Source organism: Vespula vulgaris, chromosome 21, assembly GCF_905475345.1.
Source record: "Vespula vulgaris chromosome 21, iyVesVulg1.1, whole genome shotgun sequence".
Classification (NCBI taxonomy): Eukaryota; Metazoa; Arthropoda; class Insecta; order Hymenoptera; family Vespidae; genus Vespula; species Vespula vulgaris.
This window is the reverse complement of record NC_066606.1, coordinates 1225001-1252762: the sequence shown is the minus strand read 5'-3', so window position 1 is coordinate 1252762 and position 27762 is coordinate 1225001. Positions and strand designations below refer to the sequence as shown.

General features: G+C 41.1%; 1 protein-coding gene across 5 annotated transcripts in view; it reads left to right on the top strand.

Annotated features, from left to right (window-relative positions):
* LOC127071354 (nuclear hormone receptor E75-like) overlaps nucleotides 1-27762 on the top strand; it is a 138651-nt gene that overhangs the window by 83117 nt on the left and 27772 nt on the right. Inside the window, exon 1 of one of the 5 annotated variants that reach the window (XM_051010536.1) lies at nucleotides 1626-1995. The exons of the other annotated variants lie outside the window; for them this stretch is intronic. Within the exon in view, the coding sequence (XP_050866493.1) occupies nucleotides 1824-1995 (172 nt within the window). The 5' untranslated portion in view covers nucleotides 1626-1823. Of the gene's footprint in view, nucleotides 1-1625; nucleotides 1996-27762 lie in introns of those variants that run through there. 5 annotated transcript variants of the gene reach the window in all.

Genomic DNA, 27762 nt, shown 5'->3' with positions numbered 1-27762 from the left:
ATAAATCTGTGCGCTCGTTTTGATCGGTCGAAAATTCGAGGAGCGATTTCGATGAGGTGGCCTAGAGAAGGACCTGGACGAAGGAACGAGCGTAGGATCTTGCGTAGAGAACGATCGCGGAGAGAAAGGACGCGAGTTGGCGCACGCGGCCAACACCACGTCGCATATATGCGTCCCCTTACGCGCGCGTGTGTACGGTAGGTGTCTCTAGGTAGGTGATATTCGTGTGCTTCAGCTTTTGCGACGACGTTTGCAGGCGTGCGTGAGCGATCCTTCAAGGCCTCGCGGTTGCTCGCTTCGTCCCACTTTTCCTTCGTGCCCGGTCATCGAACCCAGGCGCGACTGCTGCTATTGCCGCTATTGCTTTTGCTTTTGCTGTTGCTCTACGAGAGTATACATTCCTATACTGCATGTAGGGTGTATGCGCGCACACGCACATATACGATCGTATATATCTATATACGCGTATGTACGGCGTGTGCGCGTGTATCAGTACCTCTCTCGTGTTTCCAAGGTAACACATACACGTTATATATACCGCATTACACCAGGACGCAACCTTTTACGTTCGCGCGCAACCTAGTACATACATAGGAGTAAAGAGCGATAACGAAAGATTCTGTTAGTTCACGTACGGAGGCGCCACCGACCTTCTCGCGAATATCACTCTCGCGAACTCCGCCGGCAAGGTAGAGAATTCCGACGTCGATATAATCCCCAGAGGTTGACAGATTTCTGTGCCAGAGATAAACGTTATCGCGTAAAAAGTTTGCAATTCGGCGCGAAATTCGAACGATCCTCGAGATAAGGAAAGAAGGTACTCGGTTGAAAGAAGTTACTTCGACCAGTCACGGAAGGGTTCTTTCCGTCAAGGGTGCAATGGTTCGAACAGGTATACGGGTTCGTTGCCCTTGCTATTCGTAATAAAAACGAACAAGTAAAACTAATACTCGCTTATATCTATGTCTGTATGGTCCTCCCTTCCCTTCCGACGCTTATTCTACGTCGTATTGACAATTTTCTATTTTCTATTATTATCAGTATCGCTACAATCTTTGTTTTTTGTTTTCTGTTACAGGTAAGTTGGAAGTTACGTCATTGCGAAGGGCAGCTCGCTGAAGCAGCGTGAGTCGTTTCCATTTCCATTACTGAAACCTCCGCGAATTCTCCGTTCGATCCGTAATATCGGAGAACATCGGGATGGTGATAAAAACGGAGGGAAGGGATTCATTTGAAGATGGGGGAAAGAAAACAAGAGCGGACGACTCTTTAATGCATATTCCGGTGCACTTTTGCCAAAGCTATTTCGAAAAGAAAAGTAAAGAGCGTCTCTTTCGCCTCGTTAGTGGCTTCCAAATCCCTCACTCGGCTTCTCGTGCAATTTTCTCGTGGTGAGAGCTTTTCTTTCTTTTCTACCTTTCTTTCTTTTTTTTTTCTTTTTTTGAGTAGAACAACGAACGCGTTGCTCTTTTGACTTTCTAAGTCTTGCGAGACAGGGGTGGGTTGGGGAAAGTGTGCGTCATCGAGAAACGAGAGATTGCCGAGGGGAGACAGAAAGGGTGGGTGGGTGGGAGGGAGGGAGGGTCCCTGTTTCTACGGTCCTCTCTGGACAACGTAATCCTAGCTTAACCGGAAGGTGCCTTTAGAAAAGCACCAGGCTTTCGACGTTATCACGTAGGTTCGCGCAAGCGCGGGCATAGCCACCCCCAACGATCATCCCCCCCTCCATTCATGGACATCAACCCTCGAGTACGCGCGCTCGCTATCCTCTTCGCGTTTCCAGCGACAGTGCGCCGAGCAGCACGTTGTCATCTGGCACGACTATGTCAGGCATCGCCGAGAATCGCCGCGATGATGATACGAGTAAACGGACCGTTCTAACTTTGGTTCCGAGCAAAGAGATCGAACTCGCTTCGGTGGATCCGATCGAGCTCTGCGAGACTTCTATCGTTCTACGACCGAACGAGAACGTCGGGCGGCGTCAACGCAACAAAGGTTCGTTCTATCCTATCGGATAGCACAGCTAAACATCATTGTTCGTTTTCAATTCGACTTCTTTATTTTTTCCTTTCGTTTCGTATTTTTTCTCTCTTTTTCTTTTTTTTTCTTTTCTTTCTTTCCTATTGCCTTGCTCTATCAATCGAATTAATATACATACAATCTATATCCTTGTCGACAGTTTCCATATCAGTTTCGTCGACTGTGTCCGTCGTCACTTCCATTTCGCGTTATTTACGATCGAGAATTTGACAAACTTAAGATCGTTATTTTTCATCGCGTTACATCGCAAATGGGAATTGACGATTATCGTTCTAAGATTAGGATTCATATATGCATTAGGTTTCGTAAACAGTGCTGGATCCCTTTTTTTTTGTTTCTTCTTTTTTACAAATCGTCATCGAGATCTTTTACTTTGCCAAGATGCATTTTATCTGGCATTACCCTCTCTCTCTTTCTCTCTTTCTCTCACTCTCACTCTCTCTCTCTCTCTCTCTCTCTCCCCCTCTCTCTCCCTCCCTTTTTCTCTCCCTCCCTACTTTTCTCGGAAAAAGGTTCAACGCCGAGGCTTATCGATTTTTCTTGAAGCAAGGCTCACGTGCTCGTTGACATTGACATTGTCCGCGGGCTGAGCTGGCCAACGCTTCTGCCATCTATCGGCTACGAACTTACGCGAGACTGGCTAGAAGTTTCCTTCATTTGCTCCTCGATGGCGTGCCGATCGTTCTTGATTATATTTCATGGATAATCTCTAAACTCCTTGGAAAAAAAAAAAAAAAAGAAAAACCAAAGAAAAAAGGAAAAAAGTTGTTACTCGCTATCGTCGTATCAGGTTTGCCCAGAAAACTTAAAAGGAAACACCCCTTTAGATTCACTTGAACCCGATCCTTAACTTCCCCATATACGCGCGCTCTCATGCATATCACCTGTAACGTTACACTTTCCCCAGGGATTGTCGCGATAACTGTATCAAAATTTTTCGCGATACCGTAGTAACCGATTTAAGAAAGAGAAAAAAGGGGGAAAGATAATTAACGTATGTAAAAATTGGAGAAACTCAGAGTAGAGAAATCTAAAAACTATAGAAAAGAAAAAAAGAAAGAAAATAGATAATCCTCAAAGATAATCTGTATAACGGATGTGTTGGGGTATTACGGAATCGTCATGGCTCAAACAGGTGTCTGGTCCGTAACTTTTCAGTCTATGATTTCGAGTTTTAAAAAAAAAAAAACAAAAAAAAAAACAAAAAAAAAGAGGAAAAAAAAAGAGACGTTCAACTATTTCATGACTCGGAAACATGACCGACCCGATATCAGTTCTCAATTATATTTTATCTCCTTTCAACTTTGAATTATTTGCAGGCAAAATTGTCTAGACGAAAAAAAAAAAAAAGAAAAAAGAATCAAAGGATTACGAAATCGTTGTCATTCTCATTGGTGATAGCACCGTTAGCCCACATTTTTAATGGAGCGCCGTATTTCCCAATGGGACTCGTTCTAAACGCGCAACGAGGTCGTTGAGCAATCCTCGTCCTCACTTTATCCGGACTAGAGCTACGATGGCACGTTACAACAAAATATTTACACAACCAGAGAGCGCACATTCCCAAAATAAGAACCGAGTTCCAGAGAGAAAGAGGGAGAGGGAGAGGGAGAGATTGGTTAAACAAACTATAATCTAACAACGACACTCTTCCTTTTCTAAAGGTCAAAAGATGTATGGTTGATGAGGTAATTGCAACGGGACGGTGCAATCCCAATCGAAGGTTGACTTGCGTACTTACATACTTCCTACGCAATTAAAACGGCAAACATCTTTTAGACTTGATTGTTTCGTACTTTCGTACTTTCATACTTCGAGGATATCTCAAGTTGCTCTGGTTACGCTAAGGCACGTATACATTTTTCTTATCCTTCTCTCTCTCTCTCTTTCTCTCTCTGTCTCTTATACGTATGCGCACATATAGATACATACATACATACATACATACATAAATACATATATGTATATACAGGCGTTACGTGTACCGACTATTAATGCCATTTTAAGTAGACATTCGCGGACACCTGATCTGATTGGAAGGCTAATCTCTCGCGTTGGCCCTGAGCCTGTAGAAAAAGAAAAAAAAGGATAGAAAAAATTTGCGTTCGAGATAGAGAAAGAAAGAAAGAAAGAAAGAAAGAAAGAAAGAAAGAGAAAGAGAAAGAAAAAGCAAGAAAAAAAAAAGAGAGATAGAATAACGTAATAATAGATAGAAGCATGCACCGGCAGGCGGCCTGACTCTAGGTCTTTCGTAACCGAGCCACCGTCGTACAAAGACTCAGGGCCGTCGATCGCGAACCACCAGCTCAGCTCGCGAGAGGTCTACGTCCTCTATCGAGGTCTGTATCTTTCTCTCTCTCTCTCTCTCTCTCTCTTTCTCTTTTGCTGTCCCTTCGCGCTCCTGTCCAGCCTCCGCGTTTTCAGCCTCCGCTAGCTAAGCCAGGGCGCCGCCTTTTTCTCTCGCCTTTCCTTCGTCTCGAACACTTTTTTCACTTCGCATCCATCGATCTCTCTCTCTCTCTCTCTGTCTGTCTGTTTGTCTGTCTCTCATTCTGCTTCTCTATCTTTCTCTCCCTTACCCTCTCTCTGTCCCGGTCGTTAACTTTCTCTCAAATGATTCTATCGTCGAATCGCAAGATCAAGGGTTAAAACGATCAAACGATACGTACACACTCACATACACACATGCACACACAATCTCGAAATATAATTTGAAACGTCGACATCGAATTTTCCAATTATGTTCCAAGATCTATTATGGTCACGTAGAATTTTATCATTGTCCGAAACATTTGTTTCCTTTTCTTTCTTCCGTTCTCCGATGAAAACGATTAAATCTTGGAAAGTTAAATCGTATTTTTGGCGTGAAATTAATTAATAAGATAGATTATCGCACTTCGAATCATTAATCAAAAATGATAATCACTACGGTCTTAAATACGATACGATCGAGTTAATCGAGGGAAAGAGAGGAGGAGGAGGAGGAGGAGGTGGCAAAGGCTATAACCACATAAATGAGACTCCTTGAATTACTTCGATACAAAATGTAATTGAACATCAATGACATCGAACTTGACTCGCTTATTATTTATTTATTTGTCAGACGCGTTTATCTCTGAACAACGACGTGACTTCGTTTTTTTTTCTTTTTCCTTTTTTCCTTTCTTTTCTGTTTTTTTTTTTATTTCTTCTTTTTTGTCGCCGATCGTGACGCGGCCTTTCGTAATGGACACGTACCGTTATGTCAGTGTGAGAGCTAAGGAAAAAAGAAAGGAAAGAAAGAAAAGAAAAAAGAGCGAGAGAGAGAGAGAGGGGGGGGGTGAAGGAGGAGTAAGAAGGAGGAAAGGATGGATCGTCTCTGTAAGTGAAATAAGTTGCGTAATGGAGATCAAGGAAAACGATCGGTCGGTCGAACGGTTCGACTACGTCACTGATATTTTTCACTTGGTCGAAAAAATTTCGTGATAAAGCTGTATTTCTCACGATTTCCTTATTTTTCTTTCTTCTACGTGATCGTCGTTGTAAATAAATAAGAGAATCGAGACAAGCAACAGCTTGATCCTCACGCTTGTCGATGTATTGCAAAATCGATATGAAAGAGGGACGAGAGAGAAGAAGGAAGAAAGAAAAAAATAATAAAAGAGAAAAAAGAGATAAGAAAAAGATAATACCAAACATTTTATATGTAATAAGGTAATCCAAATACATATACACACACACATATATGTATATATGTATCTATATAATAAATTGAACGATAACGTAAAGGGAAAGGGCACGAAGGAGGGCGCGTTTCGGAGATCGAAGGGAATTGGACGATTTCGTTGGATGGTAGTAATAAGAAACGCGCGTACTTTCGATATAAAAACCGAAAGATCTTGGCTCGAGCGGAGGTGAGAGTGCTTTCACCTTTCTTCCTGCCGTTGTCTTTCTTCCCAGCGTGCTTCTCTCTCTTTCTCTCTCTCTCTCCCTCTCTTCTCTCTCTCTCTCTCTCTCTCTCTCTCTTTCTTTCTCTCCTTGACAGCTTTTACTCTCGATCCGCTGTTGCTGCTGCTGGTGCTGGTGCTGCTTCACGGAGAAAGCAGCCTCTCGAGCACTCGAATCGACCAAAGAGGCATTACCTCTTCCTTTTCTTTTTCTAACCTTCGATTCATAAGTGTTATTAGCCCTTCGTTCTTATTTTTTTCTGTTTCTTTTCTTTTTTTGTTTCCTTTTTCTTCTGTACCTTTCTACCGCGTACTCCATCCGCGTGCTCGTTCTCTTCATCGAAATTGCGTAAGCGACGTTTTCTTCTTCTTCTTCTTCTTCTTCTTAGCCCATCCGAGTGAGTGTGTGACACCATTTCTCTTTTGATTATGTAAACGGCCACATTCCCAAGGTCCCTCCCCCTCCACCTCCTCCTTCTCTTCTTCTCTTTAGTCTCGATACGAGGAAGGCTATCCTCTAGACCTCGGATCGAAGAGTCAGCATCCGCTATACGAGAGAGGACCGAATCCTCCTTCTCCTCCTCCACTCCCCCTCCAGCTTCTCCCCTTCTTCTCTCTGCTAAGATCGTAAAAACGAACGGCCATGTCAAGCGCCGCACGCTCGAATTGAGCAACGATAAACGGGCCCCTTGGCCGTCCTGGATGTCGGCCGGTAACCCCAGCCGAATCAAGGCCGCAAGCCGCGCGCAAACACGGTGGCTCTTACTTTCGCGCGATAGACCAAAGACGATCAGGATTCAACGAGGACGACGAATGGGACGAACGAACGATTAATCATTTTAATTTCTTTCTTTTCGATCTCGAATCTCTCGAGTCTCTCTTTAATTAATTATTACTAAAAAATAAATAGTAAGAGAGAAAAGAAAAAAAAGCGTTTTCCATTCGTTCGGACTTGTCTCGACCGATTGAATAGAATGAAAAAAGGTTCCAAGAAAAATAATAGCGAATCTTAGATACTTGCTTGCCTGGTAGGTGTACATACATACGTGTGTACGTGCATGTAGACATGCATATATTCTCTAACTCTAAACGATACGACGAAAATCACGATAACGTTGGACAAGATGCGAGGTCAAGGACATAAATGATTTGCAAGAGGGCGAGAGGATAGGAATAACAGAGTTCCGCTTACGAACTGATGTACGTAAAATAGCACGCGCGCGCAAATATACACACGCATATACTTCGTACATACTTACGAGATGTGTTCGAAAATAATCGGACAATCCGCTTTCGCAAGGCGTCTCGGTCCAGCGCGGAAAGCAAGGCCGTCGGCTCCGTAGCACGGCCTGATTGCGTTGCTGACGCCAGTAACCCGACTCTTTGTCATCATCGATGACATAGACGATTGCTCCTATGTTTATTTGTTACGTCGAAGACCGCGTGTAGGATACTATAGCGAGCAATAAGTCTAAGCACTACCAGAGTACTCCCTCTCGTAGAGAAGGGAGTCTCCTCCTTCTCTCCTCCATCACCTCCTCCTCCTCCTCCTCTTTCTCCTCCACCCCTACGTCGAGGATCTAGCGATTACTTTGTTCTCGTAGGAAGCAAAAACGGGCCAACGCTTTCGCCCTTTCAACGTACTTCTCGAGGCCCACGAAGGTGGACTGCATTCCGGAGTAATGCGAACGAGATTGGTAACTCCGTGACTTTAATAAGATGTAATCGGTACGATTGCTCGGCATGACTCTATATTTTCCGCTTTTTTTCCCCCCTTTTTTCTTTTTTTCCTTTTTTTTTCATTCTTCAAAAGTCTCTTTTACGTCTTACACGTTTATGTTATCCTTTCCATTTTCACCTAGATCGTACTCCGTAAATCGATGTTAGTCGTTAAGGATAGGGGATAGACGATTAACTCTCATCAATATTTCATAAGAGGGGGAGGAAAAAAGGAGGAAAGAAAAACGAAGAAAAAAGAAAGATGGACAGATAGAAAAAAATGTATAACGCGCGTAGATTCGCAATAAATTAATTGCAATTAACGATGCCGGGGTATCAACAGCAGCGAGACTGTTGGCTGGCGTTCACTAAAGCTCCGATATCCCTCAACACAGAGCTTGCGCAATATCCGAGACGCACGCCCTTAATAAAATTTGAGTTCAGCAATGCCTGCCTGGTCATTGCCCCCGACCCATTTGCACGCTATATTCCGTTCGTTTCTCCTCTTCCTCCTCTTCCTCCTCCTCCTCCTCCGTCGCTTCAGTCTCTCTCTCTCTCTCTCTCTCTCTCTCTCTCTCTCTCTTTCTCTCTCTCTTACTCTCTAGAAGAGTCGCGCAGCTCGCCCTTCTTCTCTTCCGCTTTCATTCTCCTCTCCTTTCGTTCACCACTTCTCTCTCTTTCTCTCTTTTATATATATATATATATATATATATATATATATATATATATATATTTCCCTTCTACGCATTAGGTCACATTAATTCCAGCTAAGATCGCACGTTTACTATTAATTTGTTTTATATTATTTTACGATAAACAGTGTTAAAAATATCGGATAACGTGAACGATGAGAACGATTTTTACATCAAATAAAAGTATCGATCGTTAATACGTAAAACGTAAGATCGTTCGTTCATAAGGGTCTATCAATTCTCCGTGTGCGGTCGTATTTATAAAAAAAGAAAAGATTAAAAAAAAAGAAGAAAAAAATAAATAAAGAACAGTTGGCTTCCTACCACGGCATTATTATTCGAAGGCGTGTTAACGACATTGTAACTTGAAAGGGTCCGTATCGTCATCTACTCTTCCCATTCACGTATACCTTTTCTTTCTTTCTCTCGAAAGACTCGATAAGAAGTAAGTACTTACTTACTTACTTATTTCTACTCGGAGTAGATCGAATCAGTTCACCGTTAAGAACCTGAGATCAAACGTGACCAAAAAGGTGATAATTTCGAAAGTAACGAAGGATATACGATTTTGTTTCTCGTCTCTTGGTCCGGGACTACGAAAGATGGACAGGTCCATTTTTGAGAAACGTTATGTTCGTTACTCTCTACGAATTGTTGACGATAGGAAAGGCAAGTGCGTTGACACGAAGAGGAAGAGTAGGAGGAGGAGGAAAAGAAGATGAGATGGGAGGAAGAGAGAAGAGGAGGTATAGAGAGGATATATATATATTTGTAAGCTGGATCGGGAGGTGGAGGTGAAGCAGAAGAAGGAGGAGGAGGAGGAGGGCATAGGTCACTCACCGAGCTCCGTGCACCGTACGAGAGTCGCCCTCGCGACACGCGAGATATCCTCCTTTTCCACCTCCTTCTCTTTCTCTTTCTACCCACACATCTATCTCCTTCCTCCTCGTCGTCCTTCTTATATCCTGCGGTTTCTCGAGCGCGCATGTATATATCCTTGACGTATCTCCCAGGACACGCCGTGTAACGGAACTGCTTGGCCCCCTGAGCAGGACGCACGCGCCAGGATTCTTTGCCCCTCTTCCTCCTCCTTCTCCCTCTCCTCGTCTTCCTTCTCATTCTCTTCTTCTACTCGTCATCACCCGGACACTCACTATTCGACTTTGTTTCGACACCGACGTTCTACCATTTTATTTCTATCCCCCCTTTTTTTCTTTCTTTCTCTTTTTCTCTTTTTGTAATATCTTCGCTACCGGTCTTGAAATTTTTCGAGTAGTAACGTCACGTCATGGTCTCCACATCTGCGATCTCGAACATTTTATCTTTTTTATTAAGCAATATTGAATAAATTTAATCAAAATGATCGATCTTATTTAACGATGAATTTATAAATATTTAATGTCTGTTTATAACGTTACGAGTACATATACGCGTAACATCGCCGTGAATTGTACCGAACGATCGAAATAAGTATAGCATTTATATATAACGTAGCACTAATCATTTGTTAGTCGTTAAAAAGTTCACGATCATTGCTACGACGTAACGTATGACGTGTTCAATTTCTTTCGTCATTGATTCCAATCGAGAAGACGATCGAAGATAGAGACGAATAAGGAAAAAAATTGATAAATATTTTTATCGATCTTGAAATAGCTTGATCGCGGTCTCGAATCGCATTTCGTGTAATTGGGTCAGACAAGTAGGACATTGGGCCAGCGAATCATAAACGAGAAACGAATCGATCGATCGATCGATCGATTAATGATGTCTCTCTCTCTCTCCCTCCTTATCCAACTTCAACGACCTCGATCGAAATCGTTCGGCCGATAAGCGCGTGTGATAGTGGGGAAAAAAAACCAGGGCACGATGACGAGGGGGCCCCGGTGAACGTCCGAAAGGAGCGTTCGTAAACAGTAAACACTTTCGGTTATTTGATGGTGGCAACATCACTGTTATTCTACCACTACGTAAGCTTGTCGTTGGTGGACCTCACGAAAGTGTTGTCGACCGAGTTTGGCTGGTGTTAGATTTGCGTTAGAGAAGTAGATACATAGATATGACACCTATGTTCGCCGCGATAGAACTTCTTTCCCTACGATGATTTTAAAACGAGCAAAGTCAACTTATTCCACGATGTTTCGTTATATACCTTAGATATGTAAGAACGTTTTAACGCGTTATCAAGAATAGAAGAAGAAGAAGAAGAAGAAGGAAAGAAAAAAGGAATCCTTCATAAAACAAAGAATGAATTCATAATACGAACGATGAAATATCTTCATTGTCGTTGAAAATTGAATCGAATATTCTCGCGAACCTAGAGACAATATCGTTTCCGAGGGATGATATTATAACGGTATTCAAATAATTATCGTATCTCTTGGAAATATCGAAACGTAAGCTGTGTGGAGAGACGCGAATAGAGAGATACATATATAACAGAGAAAGAGAAGCGAGACGGAGGAACTTTCGAGGAGCGAAGCATGGGCATTGACATTTCGTCACTGTCCACAGCCAGGTTGAATAACCGACGTTACGTCATCACCGTACGCGTTTGCAGACTACACGTTTGAAGGGAGTAGTAGTAGTGTAGCAGCAGTAGTAGAGTAGTAGTAGTAGTAATGTAGTGGCGCGCAAGCGACACAGCTTGCTCGTGGTGGAGGTGGAGGTGGAGAAGGAGAAGATGGTGGTGGAGGTGGGAAAGAGAGAAAAAGAGAGAGAAAGAGAGAGAGAGAGAACACGCGGAGGTCGATCACCTACGTGCGGGAGTCAGTGACACCTCGAGGCGAGGATGGATGCTCTTTTTTTCGTACGTGACTACTACCACCACCACCACCATCACCACCAACACCACCACCACCACCACAGCTATCCTACCCTCCATATCCCTCTCCACCCTTCTCTCTTTCTCTCTTCATCTTTTGGCGAATCTCGAGCCACCATCGAGAAGATACACGTGGAGAAGTGTTGTTTGCTCGTACGTGAATGACCAGAAAACAGTACGATTCCGCTGAGTCATCTATAGGAATGTCTGTTCGCACGGGAATGTCTCTTCCTTGGTGGTCCTATTCCATCCTGGTCAATGCTATTAACTCTATTATTTTTATCGTCCTTTTTTATTATATTATATTATATTATATTAATCTTTGTATATAATGGGTTTATTGTACGACTTTTTTCTTTTTCTTTTTCTTTTCTTTGTTTTTCTCTTTCAACAAAACGATAAAGACAATGGAATTTTCATCGAGTTAATAACTCATTCTTCGTCGTTCATTCAAGATGTATATATTCTATTTGTTTACGGTATAAATACGAGATTTGTCTTTGTTAATATTTCATTATTTCATTATTGACATTCTAAGGGCGGACTGAATTAGATCTAGTGTTAGATATGCGAATTTTTCGTTTTAACGATTCCCCTTCGAGTGGGCCATAAAAAAGAAACCACGCATACATGTATATACATTATATATATATATACATTTATATATAAAGTAAGAAAGAAGATAATAACAATAAAAATCCTTTTTCTCGATTTGTTCCGGGTATTTCGGCGGACAAAAGCGAACGTAGCCGGATCGTAGAAGGAGAAGTGCGCCTTTTCCGGCCACGGGAGACCTTGACCAAGCGTCGAGCTCTCGAAAGACACGCGCACTGGCCCGGTATTTCGGCATAGCCCCTTGGATCTTTCGTGCGTAAAAGCATACGTACGTAAGTACATATATACGTACATACGTACGTATACGTAGGTACGTACGTACGTATGCATGTATGTACATATGTATCTATGTATGTATATACGTACATACATACATAGTAGGTATGTAAGTACGTGCGACGAGGCTCTTGACCCGTGACACACAGTCGAGCGCTCATGATCGAGCTTGGTACTCGAGAATACGAATGTCCTTTCGAGGCAACGACCCTGCGAGGACGGCAAGCCGAGTTATACCGGTATTCTTATATATATCTGTATGTGTGTGCGTTTCTGTGTATGTAAGACAAATTATGAATTATATTGATTCGTTAAATTTTTAGCGTTAATGAAATTTATCACACGCTTTACCATATTCCCTTCTAATTTATTTTGTAAATTCGGAGATACCTTTGTTAGGTTATTTAAATTCGTAGGATTGCTTCGATTATTTCCATAAATTTTATATGTATGTACATATATTATGAGATTGAGGATCATAAGTCATTTTTTCATATTTTTTGATCGAGTCTGTATATATGCGTATATGTGTGTGTGTGTGTGTGTGTGTGTGAGCGTATAGATCAATCTTGATAGATCATATCTCGCGATAAATTTCTTTTTATATTTCTTTAGTCGAATAAGTCGAAGAAGACCGGACGAAAGTTCGCGAAACACTTGTTGCTCACACTTACGAGAAAATAGAAGAGTCAAAGTGCTCGACGAGTCGTGAGAACCCGATGCCGATAATCGATTATAGCGATGGATATCTCAATACTATGGTCAACGATCGAAGAACGTTAGGTTTAAAGGAATTCGCCGTTTGCGCGTTTTTCTTCAGCGGATAAGCTCGCATCGTGGAATGCATTTTAATGATTCACGTGAGATTCTTTATCGATCCATTAGAATTTTTCCTTTTTCTATAACATATATATATATTAAAATAATACTTTTTTTTATCGAAAAAGAAGATTGAAAAAAATCTCATGAGTTCAATAAGAAACATTTTTAAATCGATAAAAAGTCGAAATTCGTGATAGAACGTTCGATCGAGATAAAAAGAAAAAAGGGGAATTGTACGAAAGACTCGAGATTTAAATTGGAAAGAAAGAAAAAAAAGAAAATAAGACGAGAGAAAGAAAAAAAAAAGAAAAAGAAAAAGAAAAGAAAAATAGGCCGGATGATGTGGCATAGCTCGGCTTCCTCGTTCATTGTCGCGAATTCGGTTCGCCTAACTGTAGATCCGCCGGTGCACTAGCCGTTGCATCTAGCCGTTGCAAGTACTTACATGTTCCCGAAGAGTGGCCGATGGATAGATGGATGGATGGATGCATCGTGTTAAGCGAACTCTTACGGCCGCGCCTTCTCAACACTTTCCACTGATCGCGAAGAATTATCAGTTCTCTTCGATGCGCGTTATACACCATGTAATTACGTGCTGGTTGATTAATGCGTAATTAAACGATGGTATAACATTACCGAGAAGATATCACGTTTCTATATATAATACGATATATTAATACTACAGTATAATATATAATATATTTTTATTATCATTAAATCGTATCTAGATTAATAAGATTATTAACGAGAGTAATGTGGATATATATATATATATATATATATATATGTAATATAGTAATTATAAATATTAATTTTAGTAATATAGCGACCCATTGAAAAACGAATCGTATCCAAAATAGAAAATATAGAAAAGATCGATATCGTGTTTTCGATTCGATCGCGATAAATTGCAAGGCGTGTTGCACTTGTGTTTCACGTTCTCGTATTAGCGTCGATAGTGTGTGCAGGGGTCAGGTCGGGTTCACTGAACCCCTTTATGTGCACGTACATATACATATGCGTGAGTGTGCGCGTCCGATCGGCGGTGCATCGCGCGATCGAGTGACGCGCGCTAAGAATGAAGAGTGCCGCCGGGTTCGTTCCTCGCCTTTCCTAGAGGAACTCCCGTGGCACGTTCCAATCGTCGTTCAATCGATCTCCGAGTGTGCATTGGTTACATACATACATATGTATGTATGTATATATATATATATGTATATATGCATGTATTTATATACATGTATCAAAACTTACCGCTCTTTTAAACGATACGAAGTTATTTTCAGTGACGTCGGTTTTCACGTTTTAATCGCATTAATATATACGAATTATAGACACAAATAATACACTCTGAACGATTCTCGACGAAAATAACAAGTCCCAAAATAACCAACAGTAACTCTGGTTCGATATTGAAATTATAGAATTTCTCAAACGATACATTTTTAATATTGGGATTTGAAGATTCGATGAACTTTCTCTTGAATCTATCGCTCGACGAAATCTTCAAGGAAATTTCGATGAGTAGAAATTAACTAGGCGTATATATTATTATTATTTCTCTCTCTCTCTCTCTCTTTCTCTCTCTCTCTCTCTCTCATTGATTCGCGACGCGCCGCACCGCTGACCGATTAACCAAATTCGTGCTTGCCTACTTTCGTAAGGTTACGTAACGAGTCTGTTTCGTCGGGCTCGTAGCCGAGAAGGAGGAGGAAGAGGAGAAGGAGGAGGGCCCCTCAGGGGACTCACTTTAAACGGGCCTCACGTGCTTCGTTTCTTTCTCACACTCGTGTTATGTTTGCTTTCGGCTTACCCCCACTTTTCGAGAGACGAAAGAGACTAACCGACGTCTCCGATGCATCTTCCCGAATGAGAAAGTCCATAAATCTCTCTACCTGTTGGCACTTTTGTACTCGCGAGTTAAACGACTCGATAACAATGTTTCTTTTTACTTTCGGGTAGTCGATACACACATTCACACACGTATATATATATATATATATATATATATATATATATACATGTAAGCATTCTAACGTCTTCCTCGTTCATTTAGTTTAGTTTAGTTAGTTTAGTTTAGTTTCGTTTCGTTTCGTTTCGTTTCGTTTCGTTTCGTTTTCTATTGAGTTACGCTCATCTTCCTCTTACTCGCCTAATATCACACTGCGAGTTAGCTTATCCTCCGTGACGGCTATATCGTGTTTCATGCCACGCGAGTTTGATATCCTCGATGGGTTCGAGTTTAATCTTCGTTACGCAGTGCCGATCGACTTTTCTACTAACGCGTACCTTCACACGTACTTATTTATTTACTTACTTACTTACTTACTTACTTACTTACTTACTTACTTACTTACATACTTACGTTCATGCATCTGCAAACACTTACGTATATCTATACGTAAGTAAGTATTCGTTCTCTTTGATGCACGTAAGTCGTGTACTTTCTCCGATGCTCCTGCCATTGTACTTTGTATCGCGATATCCTACTCTCGCACGCACTCGTAACTAAGATTCATCATGATCCTCTCGAAGCAGACGTACAACACTCTCTCTCTCTCTTTAAATATATACTCTCGTATATATCCAATCGATCATCCCTCCAATTCAAGATACATTCGTATCATCATATCAAGATAAACGCGTCAATTTTCCCGTCATCCTTCCATAATTTTCTCATTCCTAAAGAGGCACAAATCTATCTTGGTAGCATCGAATCGTCTTACGGCGATTACCGCGTGGGAGGACGAGTGAGTGAAATTTTGCGAGGTTACGTAAGCCGGGTCACGAGCGTGCACTCGCTGCATAACTCCCTCCCACCTTCCTCTCTCTCTCTCTCTCTCTCTCTCTCTCTCTCTCTCTCTCTTTCTCTAGTGGCAACGGACTCCTCTCTTACCCCCTTCCCCTCCCTTTATCTTCCTTGGATGTGGAGCAATATGGTTGGAGGTGACTGACCGGCGTCCAGTCGCGTTCAATAACCTCCCTCCTTCGGTACACGACTCGCTTTCCCCCCACTCTTTCGAGTTAACACGTACTTCCCCTTCTCTCTCCCTCTCTCTCTCTCTCTCTCTCTCTCTATCACCCTTCCACCACATCACCACCAACACCACCACCACCACCGATATAACATCGGAATACTCTCGGAGCTTTTCCGCGAGACGCGTCGAGTCTTCTTCCAGCTTCTTCTTCTTTTTCTTCTTCTTCTTCTTCTTCTTCTTCCTATCTTCTTCTTGTCTCTCTCTCTCTCTCTTCTCTTTTCCTCGCTTCTCTAATCCTTCCGACTATCTACCACCCCAGAAATGGATATTCGATTACGCACCGAGACGTGGTGGTACTACTTGTGAATTTAGAACGGCTGAGATCTAGAGCGCGTTCAAGCTTAACCGACCGTACGATCTTCGCCCATTCTCTCCTTTCGATCGTCATCCTATTATTTTGGTCCTATTGAAATTTTCGTCTCTTTTTATATAAGCATGGTATTTTCATTTATTAATATACGTATTCTTTACTTTCTTTTTTTGTTTTTTAGAAATCTTCGATATATTTGCTGCATATACTTTTACATAGACACGTATTCACATATTCTTCTTTTTTTTTTTTTAGGATTCGTTCGATATATTTATCGTTAGGTGAATCGAACTTTTATATCGTTATTAATATCATAAACCGAAATCCGTGCGTTTTGATATCCCTTCGTAAATCTAATCTTACTATTTCAGTCTAATCGAGATGAAACGTCGTTTTAATTGCTCCTAATGTTCCGACGTATAGTACAGGACTATTTAATTAGCGGTAACATTTTAAGTGGGAAGTTAGTTGGAAGACTTTAAACGAGCGAGAACGATTATTCCGTCAAGTGACATCTTTGTCACGCGCGTCCTGTATTTTATGATATAAAATTTTATTGAAATCGGTCAAAAACAATACGAATTATACGGGGATTAGTAGGATAAAAAATAATTTATATCGTATCTATATCTATATCTATATATATGTACATTATATAAAAAATCAAGATGCTCGACAAGATGTATAATATCGTATTCGATTAAACGCGTGTGTTTATTTAGATATCAATCGTCGATGAAAGTGTTAGAAATGAAACGAAGACGAACGAGAAACCAAGGAGGTTATTCGAAGCGTAAACGTTTCGTAGAAATTGTTTCAAAGAAAATATTCGATGTTGATTTTCTTGTCATTGCCGAGAGACACGAAAGCTTACGTTTGTTTCGTTCGTTCGTTCGTTCGTGTTCGATGGCCCGTGCGATTGGCCCAATTGAGGTCTTTCGCGTTTCACAGTTAAACGTAATGGTAGGAACAATTACGCTCGCGGAAGAATCTCGATAGTTGGGGATGGGGACGAGTCGTTTACCGTTTCCGTTCTACTCGATACGTCGACGACGTATCTACGAAAATAACATCGAATACGTATCTACTTACTTACTTACCCTCGATCGTCGATTCTTCCGTCACATTTGAGCTTGCGCCACATACTTCCTCGTACGGTATTCCGCTTCACTTTTCCTTTCGATCACCGAAACTTACTTTCGGCAGTCGTCGTTGGCCCCGCCAAACTCTCTCAAGTTCGAATAATACTCTAGTTTTCTAATTATTAGCGTTAAGCTACACAAGTGTCTACGTTTGATTATAAATCGCGTTAAGTATTATTAAAAGCTAAGATCGTATCTATTCTCGTCTAATTAAATTTCTTTACGTAGGTTTAATTAAATTTCTTGGAAAAATTGATAAGAAGAAAGGCAGTAATAAACGATAAGACTAACGATATCCTCTAACAATATCTCTATCAGCGTATTAGGAAAAATTTGACAAAGTTATCGTTGAAAGATCCGAAAGTTCCGAAATCGAGGTATGGTCGTCGTTCCGATTCGTCTAACCTAAATCGGGGAGTTCGAGGATGGGATTGACTACTGGAGAAGAAGTAAGTAGTGTCGGTCAAGCGTTTGTCGTCCGGTTGAGAAAAACATCGTGTCGATGGATATGGGAAGATCTTTCGGATAGAAAAATACTGGGCCTAAAAAGCGAGAATTCTTACAAGATCGCTTGAGAGAGAGAGAGAGGGGGGGCGGAAGAGGAGGTAAAGAATGAAGAGGACGGGAAGAGGGGAACGTCCTCGAGGAAACAGGAAACGAGAAGCCGATAATCCGGAGCGTCTTTTCATTCTAACTCAACGTAACAATGAGACTCGTTTAATGCACAGTGACTGTAGGTAGCTTTGCGAGAGGAAAGGAAGAAGAGGAGAAAGAGGAGACAAGGAGGAGATGGAGGAGGAGGAGGAGGAAGAGTAAGAGGGACACGCAGGGCATGCAAGGAGCGTGCGCGTGAACGCTTGCTGTTCGAGGGTCGTGCCGATGACCGATCAAAGAAGAGTTCGCGCCGTGAATACGCGATACGTAACCGTCCAAGGCACACGGCCACTGACCGAGCGACGCCCGAGCGACAGCCGAACGACAACCGAGTGACTCGAGCATTGTCCTCTTCTCGTTAGATACCAAACTTTTTTACTTTTTTGTCTTCCATCGGCCAATCCTATTCCATCGGCGATCCTTTTCTTCGCCTAGTCGTCAATTTTTATTTCTTTCCTTCCATTATTTCTACGTTTCATTAACCTTTATCCTCTCGTTCGAATGAATACTCCAATATATTCTCTCTCTCCCTTTCTCTCTCTCCGGAGTTTAGAATCCGAAGAATATCGTAAGTAGGTTCCTAGCAAAGTTAGCCGAATTTCGCGATACTCGAGGTACACTCGCGAGCTACAAGATTTTGAGAAAAATTATTCTTCTCACTTTCGCGTCATCATTTCACGCCGTCCAGTTAAAAAGTATTTAACTCGTAAAAATGAACGAGAATTCATAGGCGTAACGACGCGACCCGTAGATGTGTCGTCACTCTTCGATTTTCCTATTTTATCGTACCACGGATCGATCGATCGTTAATGAACAATTATCTTTACGATAATCGATTCTTCGATTTGTTATTTTTTGTATAGATCGAATCGAACGAATTCAATTCTCTTCCTCGCCGAGTCGTGTATATATACATATATATACATACATACATATAATATCCCTAGAGAAATTGCATATACATATGATTCGCGCTTTTACTACCTATGGGGCATGTTTAGTGCAATCGTAAAGACGTGATTTGCGGCGTTATAATCGTACGAACGTGAAAGAGATACAGTTATGAGAAGAATAACCGGGCGATGTTAAAAAGACGATGGTCCATCTAGAAGCTAGCAATAGATATAACATAACAGTGGCAGCATCGTCGGGAACGGCAACAATTACTGTTATATCCACTGTATACTGTTACGAAGTAATTACGAATAAGGTAGCAGAGAGTTTATAGTCACCGTGCCAATCGTTCGGCCCTCCTACGATCGGCCTAGCAATTAATTTCTAGTTGGGCACGTTTCAACCTGTTGTGACTCTGACCGTGCGCTCGTACGTACTATCATCGGCTCGTGTTCGTCTTCGTCTTCGTTCCTTTAGTCCTCTTAGTCTTCGTCTTCGTCTTTATTTATGTAGCCGTGTGTGAGTGTGCGTGCGCGTGCGCCTGCGCGTGCACGTGTGCGTGTGCGAGCCTCCACGTTATTAGAGATCTTAACGGTACTCGCACTCTTTATTTTCTGTCGCTCGACGACCCCAACGATCGCGAGTAGATCGTTATAATTTTTTTGTTTCGCGTTTCTCTTCTTTTTTCGTTTCGTTTGGTCTTTTCTCTTTCTCTTCTTTTTTCTTCTAATTTTTCTTTTCCTCTTTCTGTCTTTTCTTCTTTTTTTTTGTTACGAACGCCGCATTATTCTTCTCGATCAATTTCGATCGGAAATACTTGGGCAGGTAACGATCGATCGATCGATCGATCGATCCATCTATCTTTCTTTTTTTCTTTCTTTCTTCGATACGACGATCTTCTCTCTAATTCTTTCGAACGATTCAAAATCCATTTCATCCTTTCCTTTCTCTTCTCTTTTATTCCGCTGTCAACGACGACGACGAGGACGACGAGGTCAACTTCCTTTGATACGCGAACGAGATTGGCTAACGAGACACCGACGTGTAGGAATCGACGGGTAAAAGAGCGAACTCTCAGGGTCATCGATCGTATCCTTGGGATCTTTTCAGCCTTCTCAAGTCTAACAAATAATCCTTTACTAATTGTCCATTTAAACGACTAATCTTAATGACATTGTTTATTAATTGACCAATTAATATGTACATAATTATATATAAGCGCGGACGCACGCACGTAAACACAAGTATCTTTGTTTAAGAAATATCTGGGAGGAATTGTCGTCGATCATATCAACCAATCGTTCGAAAGTATTATCATCGATCAAAAAGAAAAAAAGACAGGATGAAAAAAGAAAAAACAGGAAAAAATAATAATAATAGAAGAGAAAAAATCGTCGTACCAGGAATTGTATAATTAATTTCTAGTTAAAAACGATCTTGTGTTCTCCTCTCTCTTCTCTCTCTCTCTCTCTCTCTCTGCCCCCTGCCCTCTCTCGTTTCACCTTCCCACTGACCCCCCCGTTCCCCCTTTAATTTCCACGCGAGCAGCTTTCGATGAAAAAGCGAGTCTCGTCGGGCTCGTTTGCGAGAGAAGGCCTCGAAGATTCTCGATTTCTGGGTATCGGCGAAGAGGAGGCGATGAACTCGGTCACCGGGCAACAAACTGCATGCCCCACCAACGATCCGCGGCTTCCTCCTTTTTCCTCTCCTCCCCCTCCTCCTCCTCCTCCTCCTCCTCCTCCTCCTTCTCCTTCTCTTTCTCTTTCTCTTTCTCCTTCACCTCCTCTTCGTTCTTGCGCGCGAGTGGTCTCTTTCTTTCTCTCTGTCTCTCTATGTCTCTCTCTCTTTCTCTTTATTTCTCTCTCTCTCTCTCTCTCTCTCTCTCTCTCTCTCTCTCTCTCTCTCTTCTCTTACACACAGACAGATACCCAAAGACAGACGAGAAATTGCGACGGACGCGCGTTCACCGCCGTCACTTCCTCCATCCCAGCTTGTAATGTAACTCTGTTAAAGTGTTTCTCGCGGGCAGCTTGACCGTGAACTCTTTCGAGAGTGTGATGGCAGCGCTACCAACCTCAACGATTTCCCGCTGACTTTCGGCCAACATCTTTTAAAGGATAAACGATCGATTTTGTATTAACGTTAGATCACGAACGTTGATCCGCATATAATAGTTTGTATGATATGTTGTATGATAGTTTTTTTCTTCTTTCCTTCTTCTTTCTTCTCTTTATTATTTCGCATATTCGATGATTTAAGAAAGAAACGAAAAGAAAAATCAGCTTCGAAGCTTTTGACTCATCTTCTTCCTAAATATATTTCTTCTTTTCTCTCTTTTTTTTTTTTTCGTATTTTTTCTTTTTTTTTTAAGTTCGCATAAAATATCCATAATCGAATATTACCAAATTGACGAAGTAGGTACATAATTTTTTGCCTCTTTTTTTTCCCTTTTCCCGATGAATAGTCGCACGAAATAAATGATAAATGATATACGACGCGAATGAAGAATTTGGATTTTGATTGTGCGAATGGATTGACCGTAATTACAAGAAAGTTATGTTAAGTAGATGTCTATGGCTTTGCTGACCCAACGACACGATTCGTCTGGTCACATTAGTAATTTCGTGACGACTACGACGACTACGACGACTACGACGACTACGATTACGACTAAGAGGTGTGATGACGTAGCTCTCTCTTACCTCTTTATCTTCTTTCTTCTTCTTCTCTCGATATGCTGCGAACCTTCTTCTTCTTCTTCTTCTTCTTCTTCTTCTTTCTCTTCTTCTTCCTCTTCTTCTTCTTTTTCTTTTTCTTTTTCTTTTTCTTTTTCTTTCTCCTCCTCTTCGAACGGATCGTGTACGTGAATACTCGTACGGAATAGCGGTTCCTCCCGCGTTCTGTAACGACCTCTGGAAACTTCGTCGACTTCGTCGGTGCTACGTCGTCGGCCGAAACGATGATTCTTTCTTGCATTACAGACATGTCAAAGAAACACATCCATTTTTTTACCGTAAATGATCATTCACTTTTTTATGGGATATCATTTGAATCGAAATATGCTTTCGAAATGTTCAACGTTCGTTTCGACAATTATCGATTGATTTACTCTTTATGTATTTTTGTATGCGTAATATATTCTTTTGTTTGTTTTTATTAATAATAATTGTTAGAGAATTTTGTATAACGTGGTACATATTTTTTTTGTTTGTTTGTTTCGTTTGTATTAGAACAATTGTTATTATTATTATTATTATTATTATTATTATTGAATTTTTGTAGCATAGTGCATTTATATATAGATATATTTTTTTGTTTGTTTTTATTGATATAATTATATCATTAGAGATTTTTTAATGTAACGAACGATAGAGTCGTAACATTCGACTCTTATCCATTTAAGTGCGGTCTTGTAATCAAGTCTTAGGACATCGATCGATCGCGGCTACTCGGTCGTCGACCTTACCGAGCAAAAACACAATTACCTACCTTCGTAAACAGGACAGTCCGTGTTCGAGATAGCTCTCTTTTATTTTCACCTAACTCTCATAGTACTACTATTCTCTACGGATCGGTAACTCCGTAAAAAGAAAGAAATAAATAAAAAAAAATAAAAAATGAAAAGAAAATAGAAGAGAAAGAAAGAAAGAAAGAACAAAACGAAACAAAAAGAAAAATAAAAGGAAATGGAAGTTCCTCTCTCGTTGGAATGGACGACATTGAAGGGTACAAGGCAAATCGAGAATAAAAGTGCATTCCGCGAGAGTTTTCTCATGAGGCTGCAGGGAAATATCGTTTTTCTTTAAAAGCGAATAGAACTACCATTAGTAGACAATGCGGAATCGGATGGAAGAGATGGAGGAGGAAATGCTCGGATGAACGGTGCGCGTTCAGCTCTTAGAACAAATGAATTTTATCGTAGAAACGAGACACTAATTGAGAAACCATCAGGGATAAGAAGAAGAAGAAGAAGAAGAAGAAGGGAAGCACGTATCTTCGATGCAATCGTAATTACACCTTTGCGTGTGTACGAGCTTTAAACAGCTAGTCAATCACTCGAATCAAACCATAATCGGTAATTCACCGGATACCGAGGAAATCATATTTTAACGAAACGATTTAAACGAAGTTGTAAAAGATCGTACACGGATACTTAGTTACATAGCGAGTAAGATAGAAACTATAATATTATAAAGTAATCGTTCGAAGGTAGATCAATTACATTACGAAACGAAATACTCTTTCTTGCTCGGTGAAAATTTTTACGGGGAAGTGAGAAATATTTACTTATATAGAACACCGTGCGTTTTAGCAGAGATATATTATATATATATATATATATATATATATATATATATATATATATATATATATATATATGGAAGAAGAAGGTTAGAAGGAATAAGAGAGAAGCTTTGGGATTCCACGCGTAATTTACTCGAATACATAGATGCATAGTATAATACATATATACAATATGTAGATGTGTATATATATATACATATATATTTAAGGGAAGTTCTATACTGTATACTGGTTAGGCTAGGGGTCTCCGACGAACGGTGAAAAAGCCCGTAGCGTAACAGTCGTTTGCTGCTCCTCTTGCTGCCGTTGCTACTCCTGTTGGTACTGCATAGCGCGCGTTGACGTTGCTGCTAGTGTGGGTTACCTGGTTAGTGACCGGCCAACCGAGTTCACTGGCATCGGCCCTCTTCCAGGTTGGCTAATCTTACGACGAACGGAGAACGCCTGCCTGCCTGCCTGCCTGCTTGCTTGCTTGCTTGCTTGCTTGCTTGCTTGCTTGCCTGCTGCCTGCCTGTTCGCCTGCCTGCTGCCTGCCTGCCTGCCTGCCTGCCTTGATTCGCTTCTCTTCCTTCTTGTCCGTTAAACTCGCTTCTTCCTTCGTCTTCCATTTCTCTCTCTCTCTTGCTCTCACACACGCATACATTCTCCATCTAATAGGAAATTCACTTGGTTGCAAGATAATCGTTTATGGAAATCGCTAATTCGTTATTCATTTTCTTTTGAGAAATCAAAAAAACATAATAAAAAATGTTAACTTCCGAAGAACTAACTTGTCGAGAACTTGAGATATTTTTTAAGCATCACGCGTTAAGAATTCTTGAGAGGAAAGATTTGAAGAAATATCAGAACGAGATAATTAAATAATACTATAATATCGTTCGTATCTTTCTCTCTCTCTCTCTCTCTCTCTCTAAATCTGACTAATCCTCACGGCAGTTCGCCGTTAACGAATGACGCATCGACATATATACGCCAAACGATCCGCTAGCTTTTTTAAAAGCTTCTTCCTTTGTAACAAGCAAGTGAATATCGATGACGATACTCGCAGAAAAATTTGATTTGATTTGTTCGAAGAGGACTTAGAAGCAGCTTTCTGTTCTACGTCTAAGACGATGATTTAGAGTCCTTGGCCCCTCTTTAACCTCTTTCTCTCTCTTTCTTCTACCGTTTCTTCTTCTTTGATTATGCACGCGACGAGTTCTTCGCATTACATCAACGAAAATACGAAGCGGACTCGGGCGATGACGTAAAAGATCATTCACCTAGCGAAACTGCGCAGGTGATTCCTACGTGTCACGATGGCAACGAACTTTGTTGGGCCGATGTAGGTCAGAAAAATAAAGATCATCGCCTACCGGGAATGAGCGAGGATACGTACTTACGTTTGATCGTACGTTCGACGGATCGTATCCGTTGTCCTTGACACGAGTCTGAGTCAATGGACAAGAGGATATTTTTATCATTCCCGACTCGTGTACTCGACACGTCAATTTTCGATAACAGTATTATAGTTTCCTGATTATCGCGATTAATTAAATAACAACTAATTGATAAAACTAAAAGAAAAATATATATATCTAATCTCTCTCTTTCTCTCTAAACCGTCTACGTTCGAATCGTCCGCGTGAGTAACGTATTATCGCGTTAATATTTTTTTTTTTAGGGCAAAACAGTATTTCTCTGAGGTAGTAGGCCATAAGACAAGAATTTTCTCAGGTATAGGAAAGTAAGGAAATCGGCAAAAAAAAAAGAGAGAGAAGAAAGGTTCGCGAGTAAAGACGGTTTCTTCGGCACGAAATTGTTGAAGTTGCTGGAGGATTGTGGTAAAGGAGGTGGAGATGGAGGTGGAGGAGGAGGAGGAAGAGGAAGAGGAGGAGGAGGAGGAGGAGGAGGAGGAGATGGTGCAGTGCACCGGCCCAGGGTCGACGGCCGACGACTCTACGATCGTTATGTCATTCATGCTCTTACGCATGCACCTAAACCACTCGCTACGAGCGTAGCGTTCGCGCGGCTTTGTACACGACTATAGAAAGCGTACGAGTAGGTACTGTTACACGTGGCCAGTCCCGATGACGAATTACGAATGATCAACAGTTTTTTCCCTCCCTTTTGAACGCGCCAACGATCTCGAGACTTACGCGATAAGCATCGGACCGATATATTTATATACAGATACATATATGGACGCATGATTCTGAAATATTTTTATGCTCGAAGAGTAATCAAAGTGATTCTTTTACTATCTCGTTTGATAAGCATCGATATATCCAAGGAAAAATATAACTTTGCTAATTATTAGATAATCGTTGTTTTCTTCGTATTCGACTGGAAATAAAAGAAATGCTCGGATTTATTCAAGAGTATATATATATATATATATATATATATATATATATATATATATCAAAGAGAGAAAGAGAGAGAGAGAGAGAGAGAGAAAACTCAGATAGGACTTAATTGAACGAAGTAAAATATTCTGTTTGCAAGAGCGGTAGACATCGGCGCGAGCGCACAGAGAGAGATCGTTTCGCGGGTCATCGTCCGCGGAAACGGAAAGCCACCTCGCAAAAGTGCTCTCGTATCGAGGAAGGCAGCAGGCGAAGGGGTGGGGTCAGGCTCAGTGAACTCCTCTCTGCTTTGAGTCATTTCGAGCGTCCCTCTTCTTTTTATTCTTCTCCCTTCTCCTCTTTCTTTTGCTGCTTCGACACGCGGCATGCAAATTATCCGCTCGCACGAGACCCCTTCTTTATTCTTTAACCGCATACATACACGTAGACACATATGGTAGTCTACGATGTTCCAACCGACGATATGATTCATATGTTTCCACGAGATACTTATACTTCACGATGAATCCTCCAATTCCCATAAACGTAATCCGTTGATATTGCATCCATAAATCTAGAAAAACAAAAAAAAAAAAGAAACTTCGATTATCGATTACCTCATGATAGATGTTCATAAAGGAAACTAATATAAAAAGAATAATTATTAGTTCGAAAAACTTTAGTTCGTAACGAGCATTACTCAATTATTATATCGTAATAGTATCGTTTAATACAGTATCCTCGGTAAGAACGTAGAAATTTCTCCGTTCGAATTTAAAAGAAATCTAAAACTACTATTACAGGAGTAGTAAAACTCGAGTAGATCGCAATTAAATTTATACGCTTCTCTAATTTCCCTAAAAGCTAAACTTTTCCAGTACGTTCTAACTCGGGAAATATCAAAAAGGTGGAGGGGAAAAGAAATTTCTATTTTCATCCTCATAATATTTTAATGCGTGTAATGGGAATCTATATACGTAACGAAGTAACGAGCCCATCAAGATCGATAAATCTCTTTCTCTCTCTATATATATAAACACACACACACACACATAAATGAAAATTATTGATAAAAAACAAAAAAAGAAACAAAAATGTCTATCTAACGATATACCTCTGGGATATTTCAAAAAATTATTTCCGAATCAAACGAACGCAAATGATCTATACGCAATGATCTATATCTAATACTAAAATGTTAGAACCGCTGCTCGATCGTTGAATCGGCGTATGGGGAATCTGGGAGAACACTATTCTCTTATGGCGGAAAGAGGATAATCGTTCGGTGGATTCCCTCGCATCTCACCCCTTCCTGCTCGAGTTCAAGGACACGTGGATCTCGATCGAGAGGAGACAAAAGAGCGAGCAGGAGGTATCCGTGGAAGGAGTCGCAAGGATGTGTAAGGGCAGCCGGGAGCGTTACACCTAGGTAGGGCATTGCACCGGTGCGACGTGCCGTGGAAGTCTTTGCCCGCTGCAAAGACTGCAAACTGCGAGCTGCATTCGCGTAGCCGCGTGCAGTGACCCGCCCTACCGTTAGGACGGCCCCGAGGATGCCTCCTCCTCCTCCTCCTCCTCCTCCTTCTTCTTCTCCTCTTTCTCCTCTTTCCTCCTTCCCCTCGCCATTTTCTTCTTCTTCTGCTTCTGCTACTTCTGCTACTTCTTCTTCTTCTTCTTCTTCTTCTTCTTCTTTCTTCGCTCTTTCTCCATCCATTCTCTTCTTCTTTCTTTCCTCTACTCCTTTAATTCTCACCACTCTACTACTCCCTTCTTATTTCAAGAACACGTACTACCTACCGCGGAAGCGAAAAGTCCTCGTCTCAAATCGAACAGAAATAATAAAACGAAAGAAACTACTTCTATTACTACTACTACTACTACACCTACTACTACTATTAGTACTTGAAACAATTTGTTACAATTTACGAAAATCGTTGGATTGGATTCGACTCGATATTTCGATAAAGTATCGTGGAGTCGACGTTTCGAGATTGGAAGAAAGAGGGAAGGACGTTAGGACCTTATTGGTAGTTTCTTTTCCTAATTCATCATTATTCAACGAAGGATAAGAGTTCGTGTGTTGTACGTTTGGAACGTGTGTGTGTATATGGTTGTGTGCGTTTGAAACGCCTACGAAAGAGTAAAAAAAGGAAAAGGTAAAAGAAAGTCGAACGGTCG